General features: G+C 30.5%; 1 protein-coding gene across 13 annotated transcripts in view; it reads right to left on the reverse strand.

Moving 5' to 3' along the window:
• Positions 1–6,412: 6,412 nt before the first annotated feature.
• Positions 6,413–22,343, reverse strand: part of LOC139519110 (protein FAM227B-like) — a 36,336-nt gene continuing 20,405 nt past the window's right edge. For 7 of the 13 annotated variants that reach the window (XM_071310925.1, XM_071310922.1, XM_071310923.1 and 4 more), the window contains 5 exons: positions 19,960–20,114; positions 18,552–18,629; positions 13,206–13,356; positions 11,396–11,443; positions 6,413–7,729 (listed from right to left, as the gene is read on the reverse strand). In XM_071310925.1, coding sequence (XP_071167026.1) covers positions 7,646–7,729; positions 11,396–11,443; positions 13,206–13,356; positions 18,552–18,629; positions 19,960–20,114 — 516 coding nt within the window. In that variant the 3' untranslated portion in view covers positions 6,413–7,645. Of the gene's footprint in view, positions 7,730–10,117; positions 10,160–11,395; positions 11,444–13,205; positions 13,357–18,551; positions 18,630–19,959; positions 20,115–22,343 lie in introns of all 13 variants that reach the window. The other 6 variants (XM_071310929.1, XM_071310927.1, XM_071310928.1 and 3 more) reach the window with 2 other exon arrangements.

Below are 22,343 nucleotides of genomic sequence, written 5' to 3' on the forward strand. Positions count from 1 at the left end.
ATTAGTGTAATTGTGCATTTTTGTGGCACAATAGTTTTATTCGATTGTTGAGCATTAAATATTTTGTGCAGTTGACCAGGAACAGGTGGAAGGCGCCAATTTGGTAGGCGGCCATCTTGGGTTACGTGAGTTGTTTTGGTTGTTATGTTTTTGCTATTTTGGTGTTTCTTTTCTATATGGACTCCTATTTTCATAGAAAGATAGATATAAGAAGATGTGGTAAATTGCTAATGAGACACTCTCCATCCAATTCACAATTTGTAAAAGTAAACCATTATAGGTCAAAGCACGGTCTTCCACATGGATCCTCGGCTCACACCGAACAGCAAGCTATAACGGGCCCCAAAAATGACAAGTGTTAACCGAAACCATTCAAACAGGAAAACCAACGGTCAAATTTATAAAAAACGAGAAACACTTATGAACATCATCAACAAAGTTTAACGACAACCACTGAACATCAGGTTCCTGACTTAGAACAGGTGCAAACAAATGAAGCGGGTTTAAACGTTTTAATATGATAACTAGAGCAAGGTTCTGCATAATATTTATTTCGTCTGGTGTTTTTTTTTATTGCATATACTCTTTTTATATATTTCATTTTTATTTGTTGAAATACTATATCATTTGATTGCTTTTTTTTTGTCTAAGGTCAAGTAGCAAATATTTGATGCAATTTCAGTGCCAGACCAGAACAAATAAGCAGTTCATACAATATGTAGATTCTACAAATAGGTGTCACTATTTATCCATTACGAAAGTTTTGCAAAACAGGCCATTGTACATCTTCTTTTTTTTTAACATCTTTTCTATTTTTAAATAAGTGGTGAAAGAATGTAAAGCAAAAATCAACCAATTAATTAAAATATTCTTTTCACCTGTTATACTATAAATAGAATATGTGTTTTTCTGCAGGACCTACCTATTGCATGTATTGAAAATCTGTCCTGATCCAACCATCTGTCATTGAACGTAAGACTAACAAATAGCAATCAATTTTAATATTATATCACAATTTACATTATAAATTGAATAGATGTAACCATTATATAATATATATTTATTTTATAAAGTGATCTGTTCTGCAGAACCTACCTATTGTATTTTCGCTCATTTGACCTAGTCCTGAATTTGCAAGAAATATTAGCAGCCGAACTTAATGCAATTAGCAACCAGTTAATACGGATTTCTCCACAATTTATTCCATAGTCAGGAATATGACAGTTGTTATCCATTCGTTTGATGTATTTGAGCTTTTTATTTTGCCATTTGAATAGGGATTTTCCATTTTGAATATTCCTCGGAGCTCAGTATTTTTGTGATTTTACTTTTTTTCCAGAAGTACATTGGATGTGAAAACAACAATATATCAATTGCATGTGATTGCTAATGTGTTATGGTTCTATATCTAGCACTGAAATAATGCAAACAAAAAGCAATAGCATACATTATAATATTATGTCATCATATATATTATAAATGGAATAGATGTTAAAATGATACATATAACACAGTGACCTATTCTGCAGAATGTTCATATTGTATGTATTGCTCGTTTTTTCTGCTTCTGAATTTGCCAGAAATATATGCAACTGAACGTGAAGCAAACAACACTCATTAAATTATCAAAGTATCGATATTTCGCCATTGGACTTTAAATAAACTATATGGTAAAAGAAGAACCCAAATTAACAGGTACTGCAGAAAGTACCTACTGCATTAATAGGTATTGTACTGTGCGTGCATGATTGCATCTCATTTTTTTTTTACATCTTTTCTATTTAAAATATAAATGGTGAAAGACTATTATAATTGAATGGATATTATTTGATAATGTTCAGTGGCAATTATTCCATGCAAATTCAGGACTGGAACAATTTAGCAATTGATGCAACATAAGGAACAATATTGCTAAATTTCTGACCATGTAGTTGTATAATTTGATGTGATGAAACAAAAGTCTGAATGTTTAATAAATTGCAATAAGTGAAGTGAAACATGTATACTAACAGTCAAGTCATGGTAATAAACATCATTTCAATTTAAAATTGATACTCAGATACAAACACAGAATCATTTAACTGGAAATTACTGTTAAACATGGAATATGTGTATACTTATATTATAATAATGGTGTTTATGAACTATTTGTGTATAATATTTGTATTCTTGTCTTTCATTTTTGCTAATGAGCTTTGTCTGTATGACTTTATACCAAATTCTGTACCAAGTCAGGATTATGACGGTCGTTGTCCATTTGTTTGATGTGTTTTATCTTTTTATTTTGCACTTTGATTAGGGACTTTCCGTTTTGAATTCTCTTCAGAGTTCAGTATTTTTGTGATTTACTTTTTTTCCCAGAAGTACATTGGATGTGAAAATAATAATATATCAATTTCATGTGATTGTTAATGTCCTATGGTTCTATATTTAGCACTGAAATATTGCAAACAGCAAACAATTATACATTATTATAATATTATGTCATCATATATATTATAAATGGAATAGATGTTACTGTGGGTATCCAATCACCTTTGTGGTAGTGAATTACCTATTGCCTGACCAGTTTAAAAAATTGTCAATACAATTTGTCCATTTAAATTGTACAATAGGTATTGTGAGAGCTATTATCAACAGGTGGTCATTTAAGGTTCATGTGGACCCTATGGCTAAAATGGCCGTATTTTCACCTCAAAATTTACTCTGAGTACAGGCAAACCTGTGCATCTTGAAAAGTTTTAAGGCATGGCATGCCCTAGATGAATAGAATTAAAATGCATTGCATGATTTAGAAAATTCATAACTTAACTGGATTTTGCCGTACACTTTTTTTCGTCCCTGTAGAAGATGATAAAATTAACAAACAGTCGAGTTTACCTTGATATGGTCCACTCAGGTACACAGTTTAAATAACCAATTATCGTCAGGTATCTATTGTCCATCTCGTCCATGTCAAGCAATACAGCTCACTCCAATCAATACCTGTGGGGAAGTTCTCAAACCTGTTTCCCAACTTAATTTATTTGGGAACCTTCTGGAGGAATGAAAAAAAGTGCACGGCAAAATCCTGGTAAGTTTTTATTTTTCTAAAACATAAAACATATTTGAAATTTATTTATCTAGGGCATGCCATGCCTGAAATTTTTTACAGATGCGCAGGTTTATCTGTACTCAGAGTAAATTTTGAGGTGAAAATACGGCCATTTTAGCCATAGGGTCCACATGAACCTTAACTACCTGTAGATTTACCTGGTTTGTTTTTAACAGAGCTAATTTAAATGAATGATAGCTAGCTTGCTTTCCTCATGTCCAATGTCCTGAATAGACTATTCTATTTAGGTTTGGGACATTTTACATTTGATACACTATTTGTTCTTTCTAACAAAGATAATTATTGTAAATTTTTTTTTTTGCTAACAATCACAAATAAATCATTGCTGGTAAATCCCACTTTCATAATGAAGAATAAAGCAGTGAAATTTCTATTCACTAAGCCATTTGTACTTTTTTGATATATATATTGAAAATAAATTTTTCACAGTAATTCCGATTGAATAGGATCCTGAATATTAAATGAAACTTAGCATCACTACTATTCCATTTCAGGAATCGTAATATAACATGAAAATATATCCCATTATAAAACACCAAGCCACACATAATTCATCTTGTAGAATTATTCACAATTAGATGGGCTATCCAAAAAAATCTATTTCACAAACACTTTTAAATTAATTCCAATTCAGGAATCAGAAACTTAAAATATATCCCACATTAAAACACCATGAAGCAAACATATATATATCTCCTTTTTTTTATAAACTAAATTCACTGATTGAATTTCCATCTTCACTGTAAAGAGACACAAAAAGAAATGGCTTAAAATGTCCCATCTCTAAATAGAATAGTCTATTCAGGACATTGGTCATGATACATGAGGAAAGCAAGCTATCTATCTGTCATTTAAATTTTACCTTTTAGTGATATTTTTTTACTGGGTAGTTAAATGACCACCTGTTGATGAGCTCTCACAATACCTATTGCACAATTTAAATGGACAAATTGTGTTGACAATTTTTTATACTGGTCAGGCAATAGGTATTTAAATACCACAAAGGTGATTGGGTAATAACAGTAAAATTATACATATAGCACAGTGACCTATTTTTCAGAATGTTCATATTGTATTTATTGCTTGTTGTTTTGCTTCTGAATTTGCCAGAAATATATGCAACTGAACGTGAGGCAAACAACACTCATTTAAATTATAGTAGTATCGATATTTCACTATTGGACTTTAAATAAACTATATGTTAAAAGAAGAACCCAAAATCAACAGGTACTGCAGAAAGTACCTACTGTATGAATAGGTATTGTACTGAGCTTCTCATTTTCTTCACATCTTTTCTATTTAAAGTATAAATGGTGAAAGACTATTATAATTGAATGGATATTGTTTGGATAATGTTCAGTAGCAACTATTCCATGCAAATTCAGGACTGGAACAAATTAGCAATTGATGCAACATAAGGAGCAATATTGCTAAATTTCTGACCATTTAGTTGTATAATTTGATGTGATGAAACAAAAGTCTGAATGTTTAATAAATTGCAATAAGTGGAGTGAAACATGTACACTAACAGTCAAGTCATGGTAATAAACATCATTTCAATTTAGAATTGATACTCAGATACAAACACAGAATCATTTTACTTGAAATCACTGTTAAACATGGAATATGTGTATACTTATATTATAATAATTGAGTTTATGAACTATTTGTGTATAATTTTTGTATTTTTGTCTTTCATTTTTGCTAATGAGCTTTGTCTGTATGCCTTTTAGTGTTCCTTTGATTATACCAAATCCTGTACCAAGTCAGGATTATGACAGTCGTTGTCCATTTGTTTGATGTGTTTTATCTTTTTATTTTGCCATTTGATTAGGGACTTTTCGTTTTGAATTCTCTTCAGTATTTCTGTGATTTAACTTTTTTGATACATGATGTGGCCTTATACATCTATACATCTTGCATTGTTATTGTGCTATTGTAAATTTTTGTATTTTTGTCTTTCATTTTTACTAATTTGTGATGTCTTTATGCCGTTTTGTGCTCCTTTGTTACATGTTTGTTTGTTTTTATAGTGATTAAGATTATTACACAATGTTGACTGCTGTGCCCCCTATTTTTGACATTTTTACCTGCTATGTCTGTTTATTTAGTTCACACATCGTTGTCAAAACAATGGAATTTGATGCCTGTATTTAGTCAGGAATATGAATGTTGTTATCCATTCGTTGAATGTGTTTGTATTTTGTCATTTGATAAGGGACTTGCCTTTTTGAATTTTCCTCGGAGCTCAGTATTTTTGTGATTTTACTTTTTCATACTAAACGATTACTCACCCAAGCAAAAGCTTCAACAGTTGACTGTAAAATTATAATTAAAATGACCAGTTGCACCAAAATTAGCAGATACAATTCATTTTGTTCACTCCTTGTTCTCTATGCAATATTTTTTAAATGACCTTTATTAAATTTAATATTAGGAGGAAATGAAGCTCTTAGTAGAATCCCTTGTATGAGTCTACATAGCAAACATTGCTTTTTGTTAATTGCTATTGAGTGATAAAATTGAGAATGAAATAGCTATAGGGAATATGTCAAAAAAGACAACAACCCGACCAAAGATCAGATAACACCCGAAGTCCAGCAATGGGTCTTCAAAGCTGCAAGAAAATCCCTCACCAAGGGGTAGACTTCAGCTGGCCCCTAAATAAAAGTGTGTACTAGTTTAGTGAAAATGGACATCACACTAAACTTTAAAACATATAAAACTAATATTAATAAACATACAAGACTAACAAAGGCCAGAGGCTCCTGATTTAATTATAAGCTTATAGATGAATAGAATAAGATTCTGAAACTTGGTTGACACCATTTTTCACTTTTTTAATTCCTAAAGTTTTAGGTGCTTTTGTTTTACTTTCAGGAAGTGTCCTATTAATAAGGTTCTTTGTATGTTTATAAATATACCTAACCTTTGAAATAGGAACTTAAAAAATGATTACTCAACAAGATTAAATGACTAGACAAAAGTAGTTGATTATTCCTACATTTAAGCATGCTTAATATCATTCTATTACATATGGATAAATTACTGGCTATAAGATCAACATAACACCACTAATGATAGACAGGCAATCATACAATATGGCGCATAACATCCAAATTGGCCTTGCCTAAGCCTAACATTTCTTAACCTCTTTATAAGTGTCTAACTGACAAAAAGTGCTCTTTCAATATTGGCTGCTTTTTCCTATAATTTGCAATACATTGCTTAAAATGTACAATTACAATGTATAAATGTACAAATGTAAACACATTAAATAAAGTTTAAACATGTATATAAAATTAAATATTTTATTAAAAATATGACAACAAAATAGCACAAAATATCACAGACTGAAATACAGTGGTAATTGGACATAGAAATTATATATAAAAACATTTACTACCAGTTATGACATTTTAATAATATAAATCTGTCACCTTAAAGTAAATGTAAAGTAAGATTGGCATAGATCGTGTGACTTTACTGAACATACAGAAACCACATCTAATACATTGATTAATGAATTCATTACACTTCAGATGTATTTTATGACCTTACACAAGACATGGTAGTTTTTATTAATGTTAGTATACAGAACCATAATTAATATTTCTACAGGTATTTTTCCATGTTTAAATTATGTTTTTCTTCATGTTTTTGACAAACTCATCATAGATACCAAGATTAAAATTTTGTATTTAAGACAGACACACTTTTTGTCTTCGAAAGTTTCATGAGTGACGCTCAAATTTAAAAAGTTGAAAAGGTCAAATAATGTAGGAAGTTGATGAGTATTGAGGACCAAACATTTCTAAAATATTTTCCAAATACAGCTAACTTAAGGTAGTCTATTCGTGAGGTAAAAAAGTCTTAGTATTTCAAAAATTTAACTTTTTTTAACAGTTAATTTATAATTCATAGTGATATTTCAAGAATCCCTTAAAATGATCTTTATATAAAAATGACATTAATTTTTATGATTTTGCACAGAATTTAACATAGAGAAAACATCAGGAAAATAGTCATGTTAAAGATAAAATCTTCATATTAACCATGCAAATTAACTTAGAAAATCCTAAATTTACAATTTTAATATAATGAAAATTTAATTACTTCCCAGCATAACAACAAATTAAAACTATAATGTCAAAGATCTTCATATAAATCATAGAACATGTCCATGGACCAACATAAAATATTTGATAAAGCCTTAGCTATTTAAGTATGAAACATTCTGGATAAAATTCTTTCTAAAATGAGATAAAAAAGAGTTTTCATTGGAATGCAATATCTGAAATACAAGCGTTTACACCACAATTCTTTCTAAAATTCTTGTTGATAGTTTTTTGAAAGTTGGGAAATTTTTTAGAGTATTTAACAATTTAAAATTATATTATTTCCCTCTCTTCTTCAATGAACTATCAATATAAGGTCATATTTCCATCCTAATGTCGTAGGTCATAAGTCTATTACAATGACAACTTAAAAACAAATTTCCATTTTCAATAGATTGCATTTATTGTAACTTCAGGTATCTTCGTCATCAGCTCCGGCAACACTTTGGGCAGGGTCAGTATCTGTATCTAGCAATATGGCGTCTCTTTCTTTTTCCTGTAAATATACATGTCAGGTTTTACAAATGTAAAATTCATTAAATACTATGTTTATAGATTTAAGCAGCAGATAGCCTTACTAATATCCTACAGTCCTCTAAGATTACAGCCTACTCATGCCAAAATGCAGTTGTGTATAAAAATTGATGAATGCAGTTGTTTTCTGCTGTAATTGTGATAAATCCTATTTTGCTCTACAGAATTACTAACTGTGATATGCTTTAGTTTTTATAACATGCAACTTTAACATATGAGCGTATGTCTACTTTTACCATCTTACTAATAATAAGAATTACTAGCTTCAGTGATAACTTTTTTATATCATGCAAATTTAACTTAAGATAGTATGTGTCTATTTATGGTATCTTGCTAATAATAAGATAAAATATAATTCTAACATGAATACTAAAACACAAACTGAATAATACTAGTAACAACTGTCTAATACCACATTTGTTTCAGTATGGATTGATTTATTTGATTGGTTTTTCCTTCCTCAAACAAGTCATATGATAAAAGGCACAAACACGATTTTTTTTGGCTATACGTGTCATATTTATAAATATATTACGTTAATATAATATGTGAACATGCTTATGTATATTTATTGTGATCTAAATATATAGATGTGCAACACACAATAATGGATCATGCAACTTACATGTGTTTGTGTGGATAGTTTAAGCCACACGTGTGAATGTTATAGAGAATTATATAAAGCATTGATCTTAAATGCACAGACCTGAGGCACAGACCTTTAAAAGGGAATAGAAATTATAGGAACAAAAGTATGAGCAGGACTTGTATGAATATTAATCAGTCCTTACTCTCAATATATACTTAACCTGTACTAAAATGTCATATAAAAACTTTGCATTTCTGTTATAAAAAACACCAAAATGAGAAAGGGGATATGGTACATGAACCATAATGGTTCATCTAAGAAAAAGGTATCACTTGCAACTGAATACAAAATTTCCAATGAGTGGGTCTAAGTGAAAAATTTCAGTTATGATTATCAAATGTTCTTCAAAATAATATAAGATCATAAACACCTGTAAAGGTTGTTTGTTGTTGTTTACTTTCAGCAACCTTGGCTATAACAAGGTGGACAGTTATAATTAGTGGAGGTAGAGTTATAAACAAGTAGCCATGTCAAAAGTTGACACAGTTAATGTCTTTACTGCCAGAAAAATAAATTAAGCACAAAAGTAACAGAAAACTATCACTATGCATTTCTCATTTAAATTTTCACTGAAGTCAATCAGTCAGACCAAAAATGTAGATCACAGCAACCTATATAATTGGAACTTTGATTTACCATATAAGAGGTTCATAGGAAGGAGACAAATCACTTGTCCAGTATACAGGATTTCTAACGAATGGCTCAACTTAACCAGAGCTATGAAAGTTGGAATTTATAGGTTAGGATATGTCAATTATTACTTGCCTTAAATTTCTAGTGAAAGTGATTCAACCGTTACTAAATTATTTTTTTGTATGTCAGTAAATTATATAATTGTATTATTGATATATTGTCACAACAGATTACCTATTTCTTAACCCTAAAATTTTGTTTATGGAAGACGAATTGAATTTTAATGGATTACCTATTTCTCAACCCTAAAATTTAGTTAATTGAAGACGCATTAGATTTAATACCTATTACTCAACCCTAAATTTGTGTTTATTGAAGACGCATTAGATTGAAAAAGGGTTTTCCATCATTTACTTCTGAGAAACATACTAAAAACTCAAAAACTTAACCACAACAATTTTGTTTTAAATGAAATAACGGATGCACATAATTTGACTATTTACCAATAGAGATTTATGTAAGAGTGATACTAATTGAAAATATTTTTATAAAAAAAAAACCAAAAAGAAATTGTCAAAAATGATATCATTATTTTACCCACTACTTTGGTAAGAAGATGTACTATGTCACTCATGGATAGCTTGAAGCAAGGTTTAAACAATTTCATCATATATAAGGGTATATATCCTGAAATAAATTAGTTTTTTACCTTTTTGCCAATTATATTGAAATTATAAAATCTAAATGAAACATTACTATTCGATTATTTTAAAAAAGAAATATTAAAGATATAATAATATCATCATTCTTTATTCAGGGTTTACAAATATCATACTTTCTATCTAGCAAAAGTGGCATTGTGGCAATAAGCAATATCTAGACTTAGTAAGTTTTATCTAATTATATAAACCCAGGAATTCACATCAGTTTCAGAAGTTGTTGTAAAATGTATTGATGAAAGTCAGGTAAAGAACAGGGATGTCAAATATGGCTGAACACGATAATGGAAGACATGCACAAATATTAAAGGATGGAACATTAGAAAGAATAACAAAACAGTGGATTTACTCTCTGTTTCCTCTGAGCCAGCTTAGAAGATGATTGTTCATGCTGTAAAAAATAGTCAAAGTTTATACACATAAGAAAACAGGTTGAGATTCTATAAAACATATACAGGAAATATGTGGTTGTTAGATTCTGTAAGATAAAAAATGATAATGAAATAAAAGTCATGATATATGATATGAAATTGTACAAATGAAAATTTTCAAGGTACCTAAAAAAGATAACCCCTTAATCAAAATTATAAAATCTGATGGTGAAGTTATTTTTATTTGAAGTAAAAATATAAAAACTATATCAATACATTGTGAAACTCAATTAACATGAAGAGTTATCCAAAAAGTCTTCCTCAATGTATAAATCAAAGGTAAAAATTCAATTAACACAAGAAAAAAATCTGTATAAATTCTGATATTTTTTCTAAAAATTGAAAGCTTTCACTTTCTCTTGCATGATTTTAAAGTGTATAAAAAAAGATACAAATAAATAAGGGAGATAATTATACATATTTTTTAAAACTAATAAAAAAGTTTAATTTTGTCAACATTATTGGATATTACAATGATCAAAACTTTATCTTTTTTTCAGTTTTGAAAATAATTACCAGTACCACTGATATATTAGTTAGTTACAACAACAAGATTTCCGCTCCAGTATTTATTGAAAGCCCTGTCCAAGTTCTTCCCCTTTCCTGATGTTAAATGATAATGGATAAAATGAAGCAATGCATACAGACAGCAAAAGATTTCTATGTAAGACAGAGTCTATGTTGACTAAACCTATATATACATATCTACAATGATATACTTTAGTAGAGACAGGCTGTAGTATACTACTAGAAATAAAATGCCATGTACCTATTTTCAATGCAAAGGAATTTATAAAAAGGCAAATTTCATAATCTTATCAGATATATATATTTAAATATAAAGGGAAGAGAAATGTATAATTTTGAATTTAGAATCAAATCATCTTTGCCAGACAGTTGTAATAGTTTAAGTTTAGATTGGACAACTAAAGATCTGACTTGTTACTAAAAATTCTCAACAAACCAGACCTCAAAGTTAGCTTCCATTGGAATTTATTATCTTCCATATAGGACTTATCTCAAAATAAAATCAACTGTCTTGAGTGAATCATTTTAAATAATCTTATAAAAGACTGATAAGTTTATGAAACTTGTGAAATATATATGACCATATTATGTTAATATACTATATTAATAACAGTGGATTATAAGGACCACTGAATCGATACCCATGACTCTAAGGTGAAACTCCATACCTTATACAACACCAATTGATCATTATCTTTGCTATCAGGAAAATCACTCTTTTAAAACAAACATACATATTTACTATCATTGTATTTAGCTTACATTATTAAGTCTAGGGGAGACAACTTTTGTTAAACCCTAAATAATTTACTGGAACAATCAAAGGACAAAATATGTTCAATAAATGAAATTTTGGCCTCCATTCTTTCGACTCTTATTATTATAAGATTCTTATCTAAACTAGGTTTAATCTTTATGACTAGTTAGTTGTAATCTTAAAGCACTATAGCCTTCAAATTATATTATATTTAAGTTTTTTTTCTAAAAAAAAAAACCAATTAAAATACACTGTATTGTCAAAAGGTTTAAGAGTATGAGATTCTTGACCTTTCATTCTTATAACTGACAACATTTTCAAATTTGGTACTGTTCAAAAACTTGTTATTGAATCTAATTCCATTGATTGGTTGGTCTTTAATGCCATTTTCTGTTCTGTTGTGCTATTTCCTGGCGTTCAGTTTTTATTTATTTATCTAATTTAATTCTATGCTTGTGATTTAACATAAAACATCAATAAGATGTAAAAAAAAAATGTAGAGTTGTAGCAAGCAAAATAATTTTTCTATCAAATCAAAATCTTTTGATGATCAAATTTGGTTCATGATTCAAACTATCTATATTTATAAATTATCTAGATTGAAGGTTGCAGTCTTGTAATTGACTGCTCCATAGGCTTGCTTACATGCAAAACAGCTGATCTTTGAAAATAAAAAATGCTACATAGATTTTTTTTTATGTTCATGTCATGTATGTACTAATGTGAAATTGTGATTTAATCGAGAGAAAAAAAAGTGGGTCATGCCACGAAGAATATAAAGTTACGTAATCCTGAAGTCAAAACATTTTTTTTACTTTCTGTTTGCTGTTTTTACTAGGCCGCACCACTTTCAGTAAACATGATATCCTTCCACTTTCCTGGATTGATATCCCCCAAAAGGTGCAAGATTTTTTTAAAGTCTATATATATGTTTCAATTCAGCATAAACCTATAATCAAATGCCAAAAAATTGAGTTCAGAAAAAAATTCAGAAACAAATGCACTATTTTAATTTGTTTCCCTCCATGTTTTGACATGCACCGGAAACTGAAGTTGTAATACAAGACTGGTACCTTAAAGTTTCAGTTGAATGAAGTATATCCAGTAGGTAATTTTAGCTTACACCACATCAATTGGATGATATTATACAAACAGAGTTGTCTCCCAAAACATAAAAAAAGAAAAGGGGAAGCAGAGACTCTGTAATTGGTACTTAACATGTGACAATGATAATTTAACAATGAACTCTGAAAAAGTTGGGACAACAATTCTTAAGGAATTTATAGGATATAAATAGCATGCAGTGGTTGTGTTTTTTCCAGTTACCTTTGATAAAAAATAATATTTGGTTTTGAAACATGCTTTGACTAATGTGTCCTGCAATATAACTAACACCAGGTATTGAAATGCAGGGTTATAATTCATGAAAATGTCTAGCTGTGATTATGACATTATTTTACAGAATATTATACAACTTACTTAAATATATACTTTAGATTCAGGAAATTCTTTTTAGAGAGCTCATAAATGAGAATGTTAATTGAACGAAAAGTAATATTTACCTTCGAAACAAAAAATAACATATTTATCAAAATCAAAATAATTTAATCCTATATCTTTACAAGTTAAATATCAATAAAATCAACTAGATGCTCAAATTAAATAATTTATTCTACAAAGGAAAAATATAGGATATGTATATCATTATACATTGTACTTACATATAATTCTAATATTTTATCACTAAGAATTTTAAGATCGAGAGGATTTTTAGTCATCATTAGCTCTTTTGATAATTTGTTAAACTCCATATTGGATTCTCTCTGTCTTCTCTTCAGTTCATAAATTTCTTGATCTGTTTCTTCACATATTCTGTAAAAATTAAAATAACACATTTTAAATTAAGTAATAAATTAATTTTAAAAGATTTATTTAAAAAATATGGTTACCAAATATATAATCCATTTTGAAAACTGGAACACCTGCACAAAAATAGTTGTCCCTTGTAATTTTTCAAAATACATTTGATATAAAACTAAAATTGAGAATGGAAATGGGTAATATGTCAAAGAGACAACAACCCGACCAAAGAGCAGACAACAGCCGAACGCAAACAATGGGTCTTCAACGCAGCGAGAAAATTCCCCAAACAAAGAGGTGGTCCCCTAAATAAAAATGTGTACCAGTTCAGTGATAATGCACTAAACTCCAAAACATATAAATGAACTAAAATTAAAAAAATATAACACTTCCAAAGGCCAGACGCTCCTGACTTGGGACAGGTGCAAAATGCAGCAGGGTTAAACATGTTTTGTCAGGTCTCAACCTTCCCCCTATACCTCTAGCCAATGTAGAATAAAGAAACACACAGCAATAAGCACAGTAAAACTCAATTATAAAAGTCAGAGTCCAAAGACAGAATAGGTAACAAAAGAAACTAAGCAAAATGACAATGATACATAAATTAACAAACGACTACTAGCAGTTACTGATATGCCAGCTCCAGACCTCAATCAGACTGATTGAATGATTATGTCTTCATCATACGAACTGCATGTTTTCAAAATATATCATTATCTGGTCATGTTTTTGGGATACGATTGCTTTCAAGCAATCTGTAGACTTATACCGGCGGCTCAGAGCAATTTCCCTCACGTCAATCGTTTTATTCTAAACATTAAGGAACATCTCAGATTCTTATGATTGTCTTGCTTTAAAAGGTAAAAACAAACAAAGGGATTGAACTTAATCAACTTTCCTATAATGTTCTATTCTTAATCTTCATGTTTGATAATTCCCTTGACTTCGATGCGTGTTTTTAACAACACGGAAAATCAGAATTAAGCAGTATTTATATTTAGTGTAGTTATAAATTTAGAAACACGTCAGAGGGAATTCCCAGTTTTGATAAAATGCGAGAGTTCTCTGCATGAATACCGATAAATCTATTTCTGTCATATAAGAACTGAAGTGGAGTTTTTCTTATATGTTATTGTTATGAAACTGATATTTGAGATAGTACTTCCATAAAGAAATTGAGAACCATCTAGGTCGTTTAATAAGCATTTACAATATATCTTGCCCCAGGGTTTGATTTGGAAATTATGTGCATGCGTATAGTTTTCTTGGCTTCAAGGGGTTTTAGATTGAATGGTTGCTCTGGATTCCCCACTCAATTAATTAATTTATAACTCATGGGATCTTTTCTATGTATGTCTGCTATTGAGGGTTATTGTTGTTGCATAATTTTAAATCATATGCATCATTTAGATTAAAATAAATATATTCCACATCGTAGAACACCCCTTCAGGCGAAATGGAGTCTTATATATTATCGTTTCGAGTTGTCTCCCTTCCGCAGTAACTTCCGTGAATTCTGAATATAAACAAGACGTAGAGTATTAGCTGGTTCTGTCAATAAACGTCGTATTATATTAAAAACGAATGCAATTTAAACCGATAAATGTGTACGGAAAGGAGCTATGATGACTGACTCAAAGGAAACAAGAAGTAATTGTAACAGGATGCTGTTACGAAGTCTCCCAAACAAAGCTCCCATAACTCGCCATTTATATGGTCCCATGTTCATTTGATTTGATTTTTTGTCCAATACAAGAATATATATGGCTTATGGGTGGTGATCTCCACCATTAACAAGTATTCAAACAGGAGGGGGTGGTGGTGACCCCCAGGGACTTTACGTACATTTCATTTGATTTGTTTTATTGTCCCATACAAGAATATATGTGGTTTAGGGGTGGGGATGTTGACCGTTTACAAGTTTTCAAACAAGAGGGGGTGGGGTGACTCCCTCGGGACTTCCATTTTATTTCATTTCATTTGTTTTATTGTCCCCTACAAGAATATATATGGTTTAGGGGTGGGGATCTGGACCATTTACAAGATAATAGCACATACTCAAATTGAACGGGGTGGGGGGCACCCCCAGGAAATTCCATTTAATTTCATTTGATTAGTTTTATTGTCCCATACAAGAATAGATATGGTTTAGGGGTGGGGATGTTGACCGTTTACAAGTTTTCAAACAAGAGGGGGTGGGGTGAGCCCCTAGGGACATCACTTTTATTTCATTTCATTTGTTTTATTGTCCCCTACAAGAATATATATGGTTTAGGGGTGGGGATCTGGACCGTTTACAAGATAATAGCACATTCTCAAATTGAACGTGGTGGGGATGACCCCCCCAGGGACTTCCCTTTAATTTCATTTGATTTGTTTTATCGTCCCCTACAAGAATATATATGGTTTAGGGGTGGGGATCTGGACCATTTACAAGATAATAGCACATTCTCAAATTGAACGGGGTGGGGGTGACCCCCAGAAACTTCCATTTAATTTCATTTGATTAGTTTTATTGTCCCATACAAGAATAGGTATGGTTTAGGGGTGGGGATGTTGACCCTTTACAAGTTTTCAAACAAGAGGGGGTGGGGTGACCCCCTAGGGACATCACTTTTATTTCATTTCATTTGTTTTATTGTCCCCTACAAGAATATATATGGTTAAGGGGTGGGGATCTGGACCGTTTACAAGATAATAGCACATTCTCAAATTGAACGGGGTGGGGATGACCCCCGGGGACTTCCCTTTAATTTCATTTGATTTGTTTTATCGTCCCATTCAAGAATATATATGGTTTAGGGGTGGGGATCTGGACCGTTTACAAGATAAAAGCACATTCTCAAATTGAAGGGGGTGGGGATGACCCCCCAGGGACTCCCCCTATATTTCATGTGATTTGTTTTATTGTCCTATAATCATTTCTGAAGACTGCATGTATCTATCACTTACAGTTTTCAAGTTATATTCATTTGAAAATTTTAGAAAATAAAATCCCATAGGGTTCTATAGTAAACCCCTCCCTCCTTTCTACCCCCCAAAATACCCCTTAACAGACCCCAATGCACAAACGAAAGATTGATGGCTCACCTAGACATGTTAGTCTAACATATAGTAAAATCCTAAGTAAATCTGACAAGCCGTTTAGGAGAACCGCTGCGGACAAGTTCATTTTTAAAGTGGCGGAAGAAGAAGAAGAGGAAGAATAATAAAAATAATAAGAACTGACCAAAAACAATAAGTCTCCAAACTTTGTTTGGGAGACTTAATTAAATATTTAAAGAGTTAGGAATCGGGTTCCTCCTAGAATTAACGTAGGAAAAAAGGTGATAAGATACGAATTGAAATCTACATCTACATCATACGACGATCCGTCAGCACAATGATGACTATACGTCGGCGCATCGCTAACAGACACTTAATAAAATATAAGAACCAATGAGTGAAATAAAATACCTTCTCTGACATCTCTCACTCTGAGTCAGTCAGTGACTGCTGTGGAAAGTAAACTTGGTATTGATAGTACAAAAATAAAACACAATAGACCTAATTACATTGTTCATACACTTTTATCCGGGTTTGGCTATTTTGTAACTATTTTACATGTCTGTTTGTCATTTGAATTAGTTTTGAAAATAACATTATCCAGCTACATGCATACATGTGTCAATGAAACAATGGCAATCATATCCCTCAGAGCAATCTGCTCTTTGATTGTACCCTTAGTACTACAAGGAGCAGAATTTCAACAGGTATAAACATTTATAAATTGGAATTTCATTGCAAAGTGTTTTTATTTTTATTTTTTGAAGATGTAAACATTAGTACTTTATCCCTAGATAACAGAAGGTGTTTTAAGTTTATTATTTAAAGACACAAAGTATTTCATGGTGATGAACAAAGATTTCAAAAGAGAATTATACAATATCTGGAGATCTTTGAAAATGGAATGTTGTCATTTTCATACCAAAAAGGTCAATGGGGAGGATTGTGAAAGTTGACAAAATCTAGAGTCTAGTAAACTTAGAGTGCAGGGTTCACAAATTAAATAATCCAGTCAAATATGTGATCTTTTTTTAATAAACATGATCTAACAAGATCATTTTTATTGACACATGCACTATATACCATTTCTGGTCTAGAAAAAAAATCAAAATTGGCTTGTTTTCATTGAATTCTGTAAAAGAAAGGAAATTTATGCATTGTGATGTCATAAAAAGAATGCTGCTTCACATACAATCACAAATTGACAAATTTTCTTTCTAGTCTTTGTTTAAACTATGATTAATTGTGAAAATAGTCAATTACTAATTTCAAAATTCAGTTAGAAATAACGGAAGATTGGGGGAGTTATTGAACATATGTCAACTTAATCACACCCAAAATAATTATCATACATGTAACCATCAGGGGAATTAAACTACATGTATTACCAAATTAACATTTAAACTTCAGACAGTGTGTGTCTTTCATCATCTGGTTTACATTAACCTAACAATTAACAAAAAACACCTTCTTTAAAATTTTCCTGAAATATGTATGTTAAAATGAATGTAAAGTAAAAACCTTGTGGGTGACATGTGGTTATGTTTATGCAATGTCAATTTAAATGTCAGGAGTTTACCTGTTTAGACTCCTTTATGATTTAGAGATTGACATTTTGTACACTTGTCGATCGTTGAACATCGTATGTTAATTTTTTCTTTCAGTGTTGTTTGATTGCCTACTCACTTTTTTTCCTTTTATTTAGAGTGAACACTCTAAAATGTCCTCCCTGCTTTACTGATAATGATTGAATTAGTATTGAAAGTCTTTAAGATATAAGTTCAACTGCAAGTAACTCATAAACTTAACTTAATCAATGATCCATGTAAATGAGTCACAGTCAAGGTGAGATGAAACCTGCTTGACCAACAGTTCCACCTTAAATTTATTCATATACCAAATATAGTTGACCTAATTTTTTTATATAGTTTTTGAGAAACAGAAAAAAAACCAAGACTAAACATTGACCAATAAACCATGGAAATGAGATCAAGATGATATGAACCCTGCCAGACAGACATATACACGTCACAATCAATCCATACATCAAATATGGTTGACCAATGGTTTGTAGTATCTGAGAACTTAACCTCGAAATTTCAACCTTGATTACTTTTCCATGAATCAAGGTAACAAGGCCAAAAGAACTCTATATTACTTACTTCTGGTATTCTCTTTGGATAGCTTCAGACATGGCTATAGACTTCTGTATCAACTGTCTGTATGTTGGCCCTTCTGGAGTAAGAAGTTAAGGAAAAACAAAATTATCTCCCCTTTCTTTTTATTCATTCAAAAATTAAATGTTACTTTTTATAATTCTATTTAAGTGTAAAAGTGTTGACCAAGCACATTTTGTTTGAAGCATAGAATGTGTACACTATCAACAACGCATTCAATTCTTATAATTAAATATTTATGCTATAAACCATTCAGAGTAATACCAAGCTTTCTATCTATTTTTCAGTGCATTATTTCAACATTTTCATGTATAGCATGTGCAGTCAAAGCTGTTGTATTTTGTACATAAATATAATATCACATTGGAATGCCTCTTGATTGTTGTCAGCTGATCTATAAATGAAACATACATGTAATGTTATTGTTAGGGATGATATTGCTATTTTAACTACAAATGCCTTAAAAGCTTTAATGTTCCTAAAAAAACTTCTGAATGACTGCTTTATTTCATTCGAATATAATTCACACACCACCAGAACACACATTATTGTAGTTTTAGAAGTTCTTGTGTTGGTTTGTGGTAAGGAATTGACAGTTTTATTGTTTTATTTTTAAACCAGATTTGTCTTGACACTATAATGAGAGAAATTTAACAAATATGTATTTGTGAAAAAAAAAAGACAGGATTTTTTTTTTCAAAATTGATATCTCATTAGTTTTTTAAAGAATACTAAAAGCATTTAAAAAATAACATGTGTTGCACTTCAATTCTGCATGTACATGTAAAAAATACAGGTACATTGCTAAATCTACTACATTTTTTTTATGTTTATTAGTTAAATGCAAGCAATATCAATTAAATTTTAAATTCTATACTCGGTACATTTTTATGTAATAACAGAGCTTTTGCATCTATATCTCTAGATTTATATACTGACTTATCTAATGGCTTTTCAATGTTAGTTAGCTCATTGAGAGACATTCATTCTGTATTTGGTTATGATTATCAAAATATATTATATAATGAAAATAACAAAAATTCTTTTTCCATTTTACCAATACATGTGCATTTCAGTAAGCTTTTGTACAAAATTGAAATATTGAAAGATTATTAATGGTTTACTTTCATTCAAGGAGGTGTTTCTCTGCTGGAATCTCACTGAAAGGCAACAGCTCTGAGGTGAAAAGTAGCTTAGAAACACTCTAGAGTTTGAAAGATCATTGATTATCTGTTTATTACCAAGGCAACGTCATTGAAACAGGCTTATGAGTTCATCAAGTTCACTCTCTACCCTAAGAAAAACCTTTCTCCATGAAGAAGTATGATATAAAAAAAGTTCACAAAAAAAATCAAAGCAAAATTTTAGTAAATAGAAATATATAAAAGGATATGGCAAGGCTGATATTTCTGTTCTTCTGATTTTCTTGCCAGGCTGATGGAAATCTCTTAACTGTCTCATATGTAAATAATGTGAAATAAGAGGACTTCTGCCCTGGACATTAAACATAACTCTCTCATATTCTGGACCAGGTCCTATTTGATGAGACTGAAAATAGAAATTTAGAGGATAATCATAATGAAATAAATATACTAACTATATTATACACATAAGAATTTAAGCCTTTTTCAAAACTATGAAAAAAATCTTCTTTTTTTTAACTGTTTTTAAACATGTGCACCACCATTTCAAACTTACAATATCTTACAAGCTGTATGGTATTCCTTGTACAATGTACTCCTTTAGGGCATTTAGACACAAGAATTAATGGAAAAGATTGTTGTCATGAGAAAGGTAACTTAGATTTGATGACTTATTTAAATTGGTTTACCACCAAGACAATCTAATTAAAATTAAATATCCACACTGCTCATTTTATTATGCTTGGACGGGACACACCCACCAAGAATAAAAATTTAGCAAGTGCAGAGATTTAATTTTAATTAGATTGCTACCAAGAAGTTAATTAATATTATACAAGCAAATACCAAATAAGTTCTTCAATTTTTTTTAATGATGCTTGTCCACAAAAAATATTTGCCTTCTAAGAATATCATCTTTGCTGTTTTACAAAAACATTATCACACAGGAATGACTAATAAGATGCAGGTATGCTCAGGAATGATTTACAATGTCAATAATTAAGTCTGTAAAACAATCTGCTTTATCATAAGTAAATGTCACATAGCATGCCAGTACCAAACGATTCATACAACAACATGTCCATCTAACATCAATGATTGATTGGTAGATTGTGCTTTACTAAATGTCCAGTGGCAAATATTTCAGGCATAATTCTGCATACTTAGCACAAATTAAAAATAAATCAAATATGTTGGGTATTGGAAAATATGAACTGCAACTATAAAAAAGCAGGCATGTTGAATTGGAGAAGACACTGAATAAGAATATAACAATCTCCTTATATGTGTTTAGGATCTCATTTTCAAACAGCCTCACTACGAGGACATAGCTGCTTTTTTTTTAATGTGTAACAACTGACAACCCATAAGTATGGAATTTACAGCTGAGTGAAGTTGCGCAGATGGCCTCAATTCTATATCCAAGTCAACCCTTGAGGTATTAAGAGTAAGAATGATCAGTGGTCGAACAACAAGAGTAATTCTAAAAACTGACATATAAACGAAATAAAATGTACAATATCGATTTGAAATTAGATTAAGTTTAAATGTTCATACATACTGAAATGAAATTTTGATTATACATCTAAATATGAAGAACCTTATGATCCCGTCTTCATAAGAAGTTAAACAAGTTACAAAACCGATTACCAAGTCACTGATCCATGAAAAATAAGGCAAGGATATCTGATTCAACTTAGGATCAGAATGCATTACAAATTTAATGAATAATATCTAGCATTTCTACTGAAACAATATGCATTTTGAACATAGCAGTTCTAATTTCTAGGAAATTCTTGCAAGCAACAAAACATTACCAACCACTCCTCAATACCAAATACGTTCTACTACCATTTCCTAAAAAATTACTTTTTTCAATTCAATTATATGTATATCTCAAATATAAAAAAACAAATGTGTCAATTATATGATGAAATTCAATGCACTATTAAACCTATTAAAAATTCAGAGTCAGCTAAAGGCCATGATAAAAAATATTTGGACCCACAAGTGATTACATTGCAGATATTTTAAATCAGACAACGTACCAGAATGAAAGTGAACAAAATTAAGGAGACATTAAAAATAATCAAGGCTTGCAATAATATTATATCAAGGCTGAATTGTCATAGGGAATAAAATAAAAAAAATCACAAATTGAAATGATTCTTGCTCAAAGTTGACACATTTTTTATTTTACAAGAGATATGATAGATTGATAGTTCCAGCAACAAACAGTACCGTATGTGCATATTCAGGACATTGATATTTTAATAAGATATGAATATACCTCTGATTTGTACAAGAATACCAAACAGATTTTAACAGACTATTTTACAAGGTAACAGTCTACAGGAAAGTCTGTCACTTTACTATCACAAATAATTCTGACTCTGCTCTGACCAGTCTTTGCTTCTATTCCTAAATGCCATGTGCCTGGGAAAGATGCAACAACTACCAATTTTAGAGACTTTGTTTTGGCCTACTCAGAGACTGAACCTCCAGCACTATAGTCAAATAACCTATAAGACCACTGAGGCAGTAAAATGATTAAAGTGGCTATGCAAATCAAATAGCAAACTAAGTGTACTATTTTAAAGCTATGGCAATGAAAAGGATAGAATAAATCCATATA

Source organism: Mytilus edulis, chromosome 4, assembly GCF_963676685.1.
Source record: "Mytilus edulis chromosome 4, xbMytEdul2.2, whole genome shotgun sequence".
Lineage (NCBI taxonomy): Eukaryota > Metazoa > Mollusca > Bivalvia > Mytilida > Mytilidae > Mytilus > Mytilus edulis.